Source organism: Aedes albopictus, chromosome 3 (genome assembly GCF_035046485.1).
Source record: "Aedes albopictus strain Foshan chromosome 3, AalbF5, whole genome shotgun sequence".
Lineage (NCBI taxonomy): Eukaryota > Metazoa > Arthropoda > Insecta > Diptera > Culicidae > Aedes > Aedes albopictus.
In genome coordinates this window covers 244,323,576-244,336,407 of record NC_085138.1, presented here as the reverse complement: position 1 = coordinate 244,336,407, position 12,832 = coordinate 244,323,576, and the positions used below count along the sequence as shown (strand labels likewise).

General features: G+C 42.3%; 1 protein-coding gene across 5 annotated transcripts; it reads right to left on the bottom strand.

Annotated features, from left to right (window-relative positions):
- Window positions 1–3,641: 3,641 nt before the first annotated feature.
- Window positions 3,642–11,837, bottom strand: LOC134291734 (uncharacterized). 5 transcript variants are annotated; one of them, XM_062859858.1, is made up of 3 exons: window positions 11,458–11,837; window positions 11,316–11,395; window positions 3,642–11,259 (listed from the first exon to the last, which is right to left on the bottom strand). In XM_062859858.1, the coding sequence occupies exon 3, from the start codon at window positions 11,163–11,165 to the stop codon at window positions 8,181–8,183; it is 2,985 nt and encodes a 994-aa protein (XP_062715842.1). In that variant the 5' UTR covers window positions 11,166–11,259; window positions 11,316–11,395; window positions 11,458–11,837; the 3' UTR covers window positions 3,642–8,180. The 5 variants fall into 5 exon arrangements, with proteins under 5 accessions (XP_062715842.1, XP_062715843.1, XP_062715839.1 ...); XM_062859859.1 differs by having other exon boundaries at window positions 3,642–11,395; window positions 11,458–11,528; window positions 11,593–11,837; XM_062859855.1 differs by having other exon boundaries at window positions 11,316–11,837.
- Window positions 11,838–12,832: the final 995 nt, after the last annotated feature.

Here is a 12,832-nt window from a genome sequence, read left to right as displayed (position 1 = left end):
CGCCTAAAGCTGCGACAACCGTAGGGGAATTCGAAATCCAATGGTGCATTTTAAAACCGCCGGATTCGTGGATCCTTTTCACATCCGCTGCCAGTACTACCGCCTCTTCCTCTGTCTCCGCACTAAGCAGCATATCATCGACGTAGTGTTGATAGACGATAGCGTGAACGGCTTCTGGAGACTCCAGCTCGAATTGCTTCGCGTGGGTGTTTTTTACGAACTGAGCTACACTGGGCGAGCAGCAAGCTCCGAACGACATGACCTGCATGACGAAGGTACTCGGGGCTATATCGGTTTCCTTTTCCTTCCAAAAGAAACGTTGGCAGTGTTGATCTTCAGGCCTCATCAAGACTTGATGATACATCTCACGGATGTCTGCAGTAACTGCCACACGGTATTCACGAAAACGGATCAGCACCGACAAAAGAGACGTTAGCTGATCGGGTCCCTTAAGGAGGACGGAGTTCAGCGACACTCCGTGGGAAATGGCGGCTGCATCCCATACAAGTCGTGTCTTTCCGGGTTTGTTGGGATTTAGTACTGGAAACATCGGAAGGTACCAGATTCGATTATGACATATCTCTAGCTCCTCCTTAGTAAGTTTCCTGATGTACCCTTTACCTAAGTAGTCGTTCATCTTTTCCCCGAGCGCCTGCGTCAGTTCAGGATCTTTCTGCATTCTGCGATCGAGGCATTCCCATCGTTTTAGTGCCATGGACTTGCTTTCAGGAAGCCTGACGTTGTCGTATCGCCAGAGGAGGCCGGATTCGTAATGACCATTCCTGTATTTGGTAAGTGATTGCAGTAATTCGGTTGCTCGTTGATCGTCGTTGGATAGCAACAGTTTGTTTGGCTTGCTGACTGTTGAAATCAGGCACGTGATATTGGAGATAAGCACTGTCGCTGGAAGGTGGCAGCAGCTCGTCCTCTCTGGAGCCACCATATGTTGACGACGGGGCACTTACACTCCGTGTGGTGTTTCTGTCAGCTGCCGCGACGATCACTTGGCGATGACGACGACGACGATGATGGTAATCACACCACATCAGATGCACGGTACCGTTGCGAAGGGAGACGGTATTCGATTCCGCGTGTGCCGATCAACAGGCAAGAGAAACGCACTGAATAAACTGTCGACGACCGAAACTACTTACTGATACTCGGAGGATTGAGTGGTAGATAATTAAAATCGATTGGTCCAAATCGAATATGGGAGCAATCAACTGGCCTTCCTAGATCCGGTCAAATTCTTTCGCATTCGAAGACGTGACTTAGTCGGATGAGGAAAAGTTGATCGCAATGCATTTATATTTTTTCTAGACTCATGCCAAAGTTACTCGCATTCGGAACCGTGGCGTACCAGAGTGAGAAAATAAATGCTTGCCCACACTTGAATCGGTGTCAAACTGGCCTTTTCAGACTCTTGCCAAAGTTACTCGCATTCGGAACCGTAGCGTGCCAGAGTGGAAAAAGTTTGATCGATTCAGTATGATTTAGGACTTTCTCGATTCTAAGTACCAAGTAACTCTTTTCAAAGACTTAAATTTTCCAATCAAGCTCCAGCCAACTCCTTTCGCATTCGAAGGCTTGGGTAATAGGAGGGATTAGAAAAGATTAAGCTTCTCAAAGTGCTTGGTAAGAAGGATTTCGAGTAGCAAGTGAATGAGCGTTCTGTAGCTTGTGACGTACAAGGCAAAACTGCTACCGTCTTTATTGTTCGATCGCTTTTTATACTATCGTCCAGACATTATTCGCACCCTCTTTTTACATGTCTTTTCCTGATTCCTACGTAAAGCATATTAATTATATGTGTATCGTCCAGAAACTATGCTCACCCTCTTTACATCATTAATTAACTCATGATTCATCAAAATTCTAACTTGTATACATACAATCCTGCAATGAATCTTTCCAACAAGTTTTGCTAACAAATAATTAATCCCTGATCAAAACCTTTTCTGGTACTTTGACCATTACAATACATTGGGGTTGTGTTCTTGACTTTACGTTAGTTGTGAGCATAGATAATTGATTACAATTTTATATCCTATCGGTGCATGTCTGGAACTAACAATTACAAATGGCGTAGCTTGTATTCTAGTTTAATGAATTTCACAATATTGCGTAATTATATATCATGCTTATGTGTAAGTGCTATCCGATTGCGCAACATTAAATCCGATGGTGAAATTCCATACCGCGCTTGCGCATTTACGCTGTGAAACCGTGAACATACTTGAATATGATATCGTTTCTAATATGAATTAGAATGATTCATCCCCACGTATGCTATGAGTATGCGTTCCGGGCTAATCGATTACTACGCACGCGCAGTTTGTTCCGTTCTTGATCAGTCATCCTCGATGCTGCGCTATCGTAGCATATCGTATACAACGTTGTGTGAAAGGTCGCTCGTTTTCAATTCGATCTAATTGATTTTGCATATTGCAATTTACACTGGTTGTCATGAATATGTGACCAACACGATTCACAAAACGTTACCTCTACGATTATTATACAAGCTTTTGCGTTAGATTAGTACAAGCGATTTGCTTAATGCTAGATGTAGGAAATGATTGGAATTAGTGTGCTCTAGTTGTTAGAAATTAATGTACTTCACGCGTCGCGTTCGTAACATTCCAGCCCTCGTAAATCTACTGAGGAGATTTACTAAATACTTGTAGATAAGCGACGTGGTTTCCAAACATTTCCTTTACAATTGTTGAATATATTTTTAAATTTACTTGTCAGTGTATTATAACATGATTCTTCATAATTTTTGTTATTATTCTGTTTCTTGGGTGTTAATCCTGATTAACTATTTAGTGTTTATTATTGGATACACACTAGCTCTTTATGACTCATCAATATTTTCATTTTGATTGATGACTTGGAGTTCTTCAACTGTGTACTTCCATATCTTAGTTCTGTTATTTTCATCTTTTAGATTTCTTGGTTCTTTCATGATTTCCTTGTGAGATAGAAAATTAGTGAGTGAGTCCCAGCATGACAAAACTAGTTTCCAGGTTAATCCATATATATCAAATAAAATGATTCCATGAATCAACGTATCAATTAAGGGTTTGGTAAGCAAGTTATAAGGTATAAACTTGGCTTCAATGGAATGATATTTTCGTTGATGACGATTAAATCGAGTTAATAACATGTTTTGGGATTCTCACTCATTAATTCTGCTAATAAAAGCTTTTTAGTGTATCCTTTTTCCAAGAAATCTTCTCATTTACCCTATCTTTAATTCTGGGCTTTTCTTCAGTGACCTTTCTAATGATTTCAATCTGTTAAGGGCGTTATTGTAACTAATAGGAAAACTTGATTTATCAACTTTCCACAAGAGACCATGTTCGATCTTTATGATTAAAGGTTTGATTAAGAATTTGCTATGCCCATTCGTCATCTTTTGATTAGGAAGGTCCTCAATGATTTTCACTCTAAAATTTTCTAGTGAACAAAATTCTTCTAACATCTTGGAAAGATTTCCTGATTTCGTTTCTTCTGTTATTGATAATGAAAAATAATCATCTTCCTTACAAATCTTACCAAAATTCAGCCAGCCGAGTTTAGCTCTTACCGCAATAGGTGAGTTCTCATCAGCATGTCTTCTGTCCGTTGTGATCAGGAGATGAAGATGCTCCAGCCCGACCAGTATATGTAGTTGGTTTTGCATCATGGTCCATCGATGTCCAAGTTTGCCAATATACTCAAAACGTCCTTTGATGTGCTTGTTCCTCAGTAATTGCTTTGAAAATTGTAAGTCCGGAATGGTTTCAACACCTTTCATGACGTACTGCTTGCATTTTTCTAGTGTTTGAATATTTACTCGTTTGCTTGGAGTTTCTTTTGATAAATTCTGCATCCAAGTGAGGCATAATGAATCAAATTTTTCATCATCTGGTCTGCGATAGTTTCGTCGATGATGCTTAGCGGTGAACGAAGATTAAAAACTGCAAACGTTTTGATGGCTTTGTCGATGCTGCTTAGTTTTATAGCCATGATGATTATTCCTCTCCGATTTGTACTTTTAAACGGGTTGCTTGGGTTGATGTCGTCGTTAATTTTTCGATGTTCCAGCTGAAGGTAACAGCAATCGAAGCGTAGATGCATGCGGTTTCAACCACTTGTTCAAATCAATCAGTGTAGGTTGCGATTGATTCCGTTGTACTAATTCCGTCCAACTGATTTGCAAATTGAATGGTAGTTTTTTCGTGATATCCTCAATTAGTCGATAATCACGTAGAAAATCTACTTTCTTCAACGATTCCATATTTGTGACGAGATTGTCCAGAGTGTCTGATAACTCAACAGGATTTACTTGCATTTGGTGAATTACTTTCATCAAGTCACTTAGCAGCTGCCTATAAACTATTTCAGGCCTTCCGAAGGTTTCTTCGAGCCGTTTAATAATTTGTGGTATATTTGCTGCACTTATCATCAAATTGGCAACGCATTTTGCTGCAGATCCGCTCAATGCATGTTCCAATCGGTTTAAATTTTCCAAATTTGTGAATGCTCCTTCTGTTGTAGTATTATCATAAATACTTTTAAATTTTGGCCAATCACGTGGTGCTCCATTAAAGACTGGAAGCTGAATTAGGCCTTGTCGTTTAAGATATGGTGTTGCATCCTTATTTCTTATTAACGCATTACTGATCGATTGATTTATTTGCTCAGACAGGCTGTGTTTTTGTAACCTATCCAGCAAGTCATTGCGTTCCATTTCCAATTGTGTGCATTTTATGCATAAAAATTGTTCTTCTTCAGTTGGTTTATGATCAAGCTCGGCGCAAGTTAAGTGAAACCAACGGTCACACTCATCGCAACATACCATATCGCTCACTGTATCATCCTCATTACAAAGACGGCAATGGCCGTTCTTGTTCAATACGAACCTTATAGACATGTTTGCTGATTACCAGGTTTGCTTAGGAATTTCCTTGAGTTCACTTAGGTCTCGTTGTATAAAAATTCGCCGTCCAAGACTGTCTGCCCAGTGTTATTATATCGTACTACTTTTGTGAAATTCAGTTCACTTTCACTAATTCTTCACGATTGTTCTGTTCAATGATGCCTTCCCTGGAGGGAGCTAGTCACTATGGCACGACTAGACCAACGGGTGATTTTCTGTTCACACGTATTCTTCACAATATCGTTGAGCTCAATGTTGATTATAATTCTTTGATGTAATCGATATTGTTCAGTTCAATGTTGCCTTCCTTAAGGGAGCTAGCCACTATGGCACGACTAGACCAAATTATGAATGTCAGTTCACTTAAATTCTTCTTGATATCGTTGAGTTCAATGTTGCCTTTCCTGGAGGGAGCTAGTCACTATGGCACGACTAGACCAAATTGTGGTATCAATTCACTTAAATTCTTCACGATATCGTTGAGCTCATTGTTGCCTTCCCTGTGGGAGCTAGTCACTATGGCACGACTAGACCAAGTTGTGTTTGCTATCGGCTCGAATTGTAACCGTTTCACTTGTGACTCTGCACAACTCTTAGACTGCACTCCTGGCGGCAGTAAACCACGTTACAATTCGAAAGATACCACTTCATACGTTAATGTCACTTGACTTCAAAGTTAAGATGCCGATCGCCTGGTAGGCTTCAGTTTGTAACCGTATTTATTGTGTCTTAGCACAACACTCAGACTGCACTCCTGGCGGCAGTAAACCACGTTACAAGGTCGCAAAACACACACTTTGTTTATAGTTCTTCGATGGAATCGATTTGTTCACTGCCGTACTTGTCACTTTTCAGAATTACGGCAGTTTAGTTCAATATTGCCTTCCATAAGGGAGCTAGTCACTATGGCACGACTAGACCAATTTGACCTGTTCAGGTCAGTCACATAAAAAACGATCGTGATTTAGTTTTCTTCTTTGTTTTGGGCTGCTGGGTATTCGTCTTCTTAATCACTTGGTTATCGTGGATTGACTTCTTCTTGTTTCGTTATTAATGTCAGTTCAGAGTTTGGATCCGATAGAATTGTAACTTATAATTCGTGACTATGCATAACACTCCACGTTACAACTTGAAAAACACTATTCTTGATTATTCTTGATTATTCGTGAATGTCAGTCAGTTCACAGTTCGGATCCTAAACGTCACTGTTTGTTGACATTGATTTCTTCTCACTTTGTAACCAGTTCATTCACGTTTGTTCACGACAAGTCTTCCACAATTTTGGTACTATTTTTTCAGCAAACATAATCCATAAGTTCTCTTTTCTTCGTTCGTGGTTACTAGCACTCACTGTTCAAATTTTCACTGATCTACCACTGCTCAATTTGTCCGAAAACATTGTGATCTGGTATCGCCTTTCCATTTTTCAGCGCGCTCCTGGAGTTCGATTTTCCTCTGCTTTGACAGACCGCCAAATGTTGGCAGAAGCATTTCCTCTCTGGAGCCACCATATGTTGAAATCAGGCACGTGATATTGGAGATAAGCACTGTCGCTGGAAGGTGGCAGCAGCTCGTCCTCTCTGGAGCCACCATATGTTGACGACGGGGCACTTACACTCCGTGTGGTGTTTCTGTCAGCTGCCGCGACGATCACTTGGCGATGACGACGACGACGATGATGGTAATCACACCACATCAGATGCACGGTACCGTTGCGAAGGGAGACGGTATTCGATTCCGCGTGTGCCGATCAACAGGCAAGAGAAACGCACTGAATAAACTGTCGACGACCGAAACTACTTACTGATACTCGGAGGATTGAGTGGTAGATAATTAAAATCGATTGGTCCAAATCGAATATGGGAGCAATCAACTGGCCTTCCTAGATCCGGTCAAATTCTTTCGCATTCGAAGACGTGACTTAGTCGGATGAGGAAAAGTTGATCGCAATGCATTTATATTTTTTCTAGACTCATGCCAAAGTTACTCGCATTCGGAACCGTGGCGTACCAGAGTGAGAAAATAAATGCTTGCCCACACTTGAATCGGTGTCAAACTGGCCTTTTCAGACTCTTGCCAAAGTTACTCGCATTCGGAACCGTAGCGTGCCAGAGTGGAAAAAGTTTGATCGATTCAGTATGATTTAGGACTTTCTCGATTCTAAGTACCAAGTAACTCTTTTCAAAGACTTAAATTTTCCAATCAAGCTCCAGCCAACTCCTTTCGCATTCGAAGGCTTGGGTAATAGGAGGGATTAGAAAAGATTAAGCTTCTCAAAGTGCTTGGTAAGAAGGATTTCGAGTAGCAAGTGAATGAGCGTTCTGTAGCTTGTGACGTACAAGGCAAAACTGCTACCGTCTTTATTGTTCGATCGCTTTTTATACTATCGTCCAGACATTATTCGCACCCTCTTTTTACATGTCTTTTCCTGATTCCTACGTAAAGCATATTAATTATATGTGTATCGTCCAGAAACTATGCTCACCCTCTTTACATCATTAATTAACTCATGATTCATCAAAATTCTAACTTGTATACATACAATCCTGCAATGAATCTTTCCAACAAGTTTTGCTAACAAATAATTAATCCCTGATCAAAACCTTTTCTGGTACTTTGACCATTACAATACATTGGGGTTGTGTTCTTGACTTTACGTTAGTTGTGAGCATAGATAATTGATTACAATTTTATATCCTATCGGTGCATGTCTGGAACTAACAATTACAAATGGCGTAGCTTGTATTCTAGTTTAATGAATTTCACAATATTGCGTAATTATATATCATGCTTATGTGTAAGTGCTATCCGATTGCGCAACATTAAATCCGATGGTGAAATTCCATACCGCGCTTGCGCATTTACGCTGTGAAACCGTGAACATACTTGAATATGATATCGTTTCTAATATGAATTAGAATGATTCATCCCCACGTATGCTATGAGTATGCGTTCCGGGCTAATCGATTACTACGCACGCGCAGTTTGTTCCGTTCTTGATCAGTCATCCTCGATGCTGCGCTATCGTAGCATATCGTATACAACGTTGTGTGAAAGGTCGCTCGTTTTCAATTCGATCTAATTGATTTTGCATATTGCAATTTACACTGGTTGTCATGAATATGTGACCAACACGATTCACAAAACGTTACCTCTACGATTATTATACAAGCTTTTGCGTTAGATTAGTACAAGCGATTTGCTTAATGCTAGATGTAGGAAATGATTGGAATTAGTGTGCTCTAGTTGTTAGAAATTAATGTACTTCACGCGTCGCGTTCGTAACACTGACTCCAAGGCTTTCCAACGAAAAGTATTGTTTCATGGCCTCGTTTAGACTTTCATCTTGTTTATGGTTGCACTGGCAGAGCTGGACACAGTGATGGTTGATATGTCCATAGGTGTCTGTATCTCTGGAACAGCTCCCATATATCGTCCATCCTAACCGAGTCTTGATAGCAATTGGCTCGTTAGGTTTCCCTTCGCGACACTTTATGGCGTTCCCCAAGCTTGCATGAGCTAAACCAATAAGCAGTCGCGGGCTGACGTCCTTATATGACTCCAAAGGCAAGCCTTCCAAATGACGGTATTTCTTCTGCATCTCTGGAACTAGAAGCGTCTGTGGTCGGAGTTGTAGTGTTTCCACTGTGTACACATCTGCAAGCGGGAACATTTTGGTGGGATTCACTACACCTGAAATTTCGAGATTGACTACTTGTGAGAGGCTTTCCGTTCGATTGGCGCCTCCAGTCCATCGCAAGCATAACGATCTTTGCGGTCCTTCGACTCCTAGTTCATCAGCTAAACCATGCTCCATCAGCGTGAGCTCTGATCCGTCATCTACGAAGGCGTAAGTGCGCAAGGATTTTCTTGGACCATGAAGAAGCACTGGAACAATCCTGAACAGAATTTCGGACTGACCTTGATGAACATTACAGCTTGAGTTCGTGGTTGTAGTACTTTGAATTGACGGGGGAGTCGGGACGGAAGCCAAGGTATTCGATTCCTTCATTTCACTATGCAGAAGTGGATGGTGCAAATAAGTACATCCATGGGTACCACATTCTTTCTTCAACTTGCAGGGCCCGTTATGTTTTCTTAGACACTTCCTACACAGTTTGAACTCCCGTACTACCGCCCATCTGGAATCGCAACTGAATCCATTGAACCGTTCACATTGCGCGAGTGTTGTACAGCTTCCTCTGCAGCCAACACATTCTTTGGCCGACTCCTTTGGAATGAAGGTTTTGCTGGTTACCTCAATCGTGGTCAGTCTTTCTGCCAATTGGTCCTCTTCTGCGTGCAAATTTAGGTAGCCGTCTTTCTTTCCACTTCTGGTTCGACTTTCAACTCCTGCGGGTATTGACACAGCGCTGGCATCTTCCGCAATGGACCGTAACCATAAGCTGAAATCCGCAAGGTTAGGAGAGGGATTGTCGCGAGAGGTTTTCGCCCAATCCAGTCTCAGTGTCGGAGGTAACCTTTCCACCAGTTCATATCTTAGCGATGCGTTGTACATAAAATCCCCTATCTCGCAAGCCTCCACCGTTGCAACTAAATTTTCTACACTCAATGCAAATTGGATCACGGTGTCTAGCCTCTCGATGATAGGAGACTGCAGAGCTCGAATTTTCCTAACGATCGCCTGGATAATCGTTTCCGGACGTCCGTAAAGCATCTTGAGTGTAGAAATAACTCCATGCACGTTCGAGGGATGTAGCAAACGGCATTTGACTGCTTCCAGAGCTTTTCCTGTGAGGCATTTGCGCAGTCTTAGCATATTTTCCTCGTTTGAAAATCCGCATAGCTGAGTGGACGAGTTGAACATCGAGAAAAACAGCGGCCAGTCTTCTGGACTTCCGCTAAACTCTGGCAAGTCTTTTGACACGGCTTGTCTGGCGGCTAGCTGATTTCGATTAAGGGAGTAAACGAAGTCCCCGCCATCGGTGCTAACCGGAGCCTCCCTGATTCTTCGTTGCTGGACTGGGGTAGATCTTTGTCGGGGAATGAAATTCGCTCCATCCACGAAGGTGTCAGTCGCGCGCCTGCTCATGGACTGGGACCGCACTTCTGGACGAACGTTTGACGGACGCTGCGAACGTTGAAAGCTTGAAATCGGGATTTGTTGTTGACCAAAGATCCCACTGTCTGCTTTGGAAAATCGCACCGAGGATCGCACACGCTGCGCTGGGAACACTTTCCGTGCATCCGAGTTTTGTCTCGAGTTGCTCGGCTCCGGATCTCCGTCTAAACAGTATATCGCTTCGAGGTCATCTTCCGCTAGCACGTCAACTAAACCGGAATCGTCTTCGTAATGTTCCGTGTCTTTCAACCACTGCTGTATTTTCGATGCATTTTCGGTAAAGGACTCCTGGTCACTCGCTGCGGACGAACGTTCGCTCTCCAGTTCTTCCAGCAAGCTGTATTTTTGCTCTAGATACTTCAGCTGTAGTTTTCTTTCTTCCTCGAGTTTCTGCAGCTGTAACTCGATTTTTCGCGCTGTCTCGCTACGTCGGCTGGACCTTCCAGCTGACTTGTTTGATGCTGCTTCGTTACGAGGTGGATTAACGTATTGCTGGATTCTCGTCACTGCTGATGTTTTGGAAATACACTTAGCTTTCGACACTTCACTGGGGGTCTTCATTATCGTCACATTAGCACATCCAGGGCAAAACCAGCTAACCTCGGCTATCGATTCGGTCACTTCAACACAGTAGAAATGGAACCACAACTCACATTCGTCGCACTGCACCATATTGTCGTCATCGGGCGTCTCACATAATCCACAGCTACTGATAATCTTTTGACGAACGCGGCGCAGTGGGTTTCGTCGCGGTTGAAAGGTATTAGGCAACACGGGCATGGGACGAGTCAGGGAATGAGATAACTTGTTCTGATCTTTATTATTCGCGGCGCTCGATTGTGTTTGGAGGGGCCTTCGAACTGCTCCTTTCTCGGTACTCACCATTCCATCTACCTTTACCTGATCGTTGAGAGGGGGGTCAGCGATGACCGCCGACTGAGACTCGCTTTCTCGTTGGACTACCTTCTGCTGTACTGCTAGCCCTTGTTGGCGTGCTTGGGCAGCATTCTCCAACTGGCTCGTCGTCTCCGGATGAACTTGTTCCGGATGGTTCGTATCGCTTGTACCCGGATTCGCATCACCAACATCGGCTAAGGTTCCATCTGCGCCGGCTGGACGTCGACCTTGGGAGCTTTCCTTTGACCTTTGGCTCGCCATTCGTTAGTCGTACAGAATTTTGTAAATTGTTGGCGATGTAAAATGAAAATCCCAATTTTGTGAATAGGCGGTTTATTGGCGTATTACAAAATTCCTGTAGGTGGTAATATGCGTTAGGTGAGGTTACATGAATACTTCTAATATACCTACTGTAGTGATTTTCTCGTTATCGCACAACTATTCAATTGCATGAACTCGGGGAGTTAGCTCGCTAATTCGATCGTAGAAACCTTAAGAGTTTAGAGTAAGTATGTGCATGAATCATAATGTTGTATTTTTTTTTTGTTCTCACCTCGTAGATTTTAGTTAGAAGCTATCACATCTACGCCTTAGGTTTTACTAGTAACAAATTCTCTTCAATTCCTGTTTTTATAATATATAGTTTAAGTTCAACAAATTAGGTATCAAAATTCAAATAACTTCTTACCGTTCAAGTAATCAATAGAATAATAAATTTACGGTTTTAGGAAAAAATAGTAATAACAAATTATCGAACGAACAATTCCTTTCGAGCTTTTCGATTGTTTTTCAGTTTTTGCTCATTCGTTCCCGTTCGCTCTGACCTTTATCTCATTGCCGATCCTTTCACTGTTCCATGGGTGTGGTTGAAGTTCGCAGTAGGTACGGTCAGAGGCGTAGTAAGGTCGTTGGTAGACGTTGCGCAATTAACAACCTTGAATACCAGATCCCCATTCACAATCAAATCAATGACTTGAAGGTGACATACGACAGTATCAACCACACAGATCTACTTATGGATATTCTCTGGCTTTCGTGGGAAGCATGCAAGACTGATCAAAACAACGATAAGCAATGTGCCAAACGTTTTGGTTGAACTTCCCAGTTCATCCCAATCTGCATCATGTACCAAATATTTACTAAATAGACAACGTACCAAGTTTGGACCAAGTTCGACTGCCCATAGTCGCATAGTTGACGTAAGCGCCACTGTAGTTTTCAGCACGTTTTTGAAATTGTAACAATAATTAATGAAAAGTTTATGATTTTTTCCACGTTGATATCTAGCTAGTGATTAGATCTTGTGCTCTATTGAATAAAACTAGTCACTATTATGTACATTTGATAGATATTAGCTTGATGATTAACCTGGGCTTGTTAGGGGAATATCTGTAAATAAAAGAAAATCGGGTTAAGTACGGTTCCTTTGAATTCCACTAAGAATTTGCATCCTTTGACAGATACGTATTTCGACCTCAACTGTAAGGTCGTCTTCAGTGTCTTGTACTTGACTCGACTCGAGTCTGGACAGTTACTGACCGACCCGGCTGACCAGTTGAAAAGCTGGTTCGAGCACTTTGGAAACCCTTTCCAAGTGTCGGTCACACTATCAACACCTCAGCATGATCCGCCAAGTTTGCGACGCATTACCCGTATCAACACCGAAGCTCCATCTGTGCAGGAGATAGAAACAGTGAAACCTGGTGTGTATCAGTGGAGAACACTGAGCGGCTGCAGGTCTGCATCAATAGATGCATGCGGTATATAATTCGTAAATGGTGGCCTCACAATTAGACAGAAATTCGGGAGCAAAAGTGGAGGTGGGTCGGCCACACTCAACGCAGGAACGAAATCTGCAAGCAAGTGTTAGATTGGGACCCAGCACTCAGCAGGACATCGTAGCAGAGGCAGACCCAGAGGCTCATGGC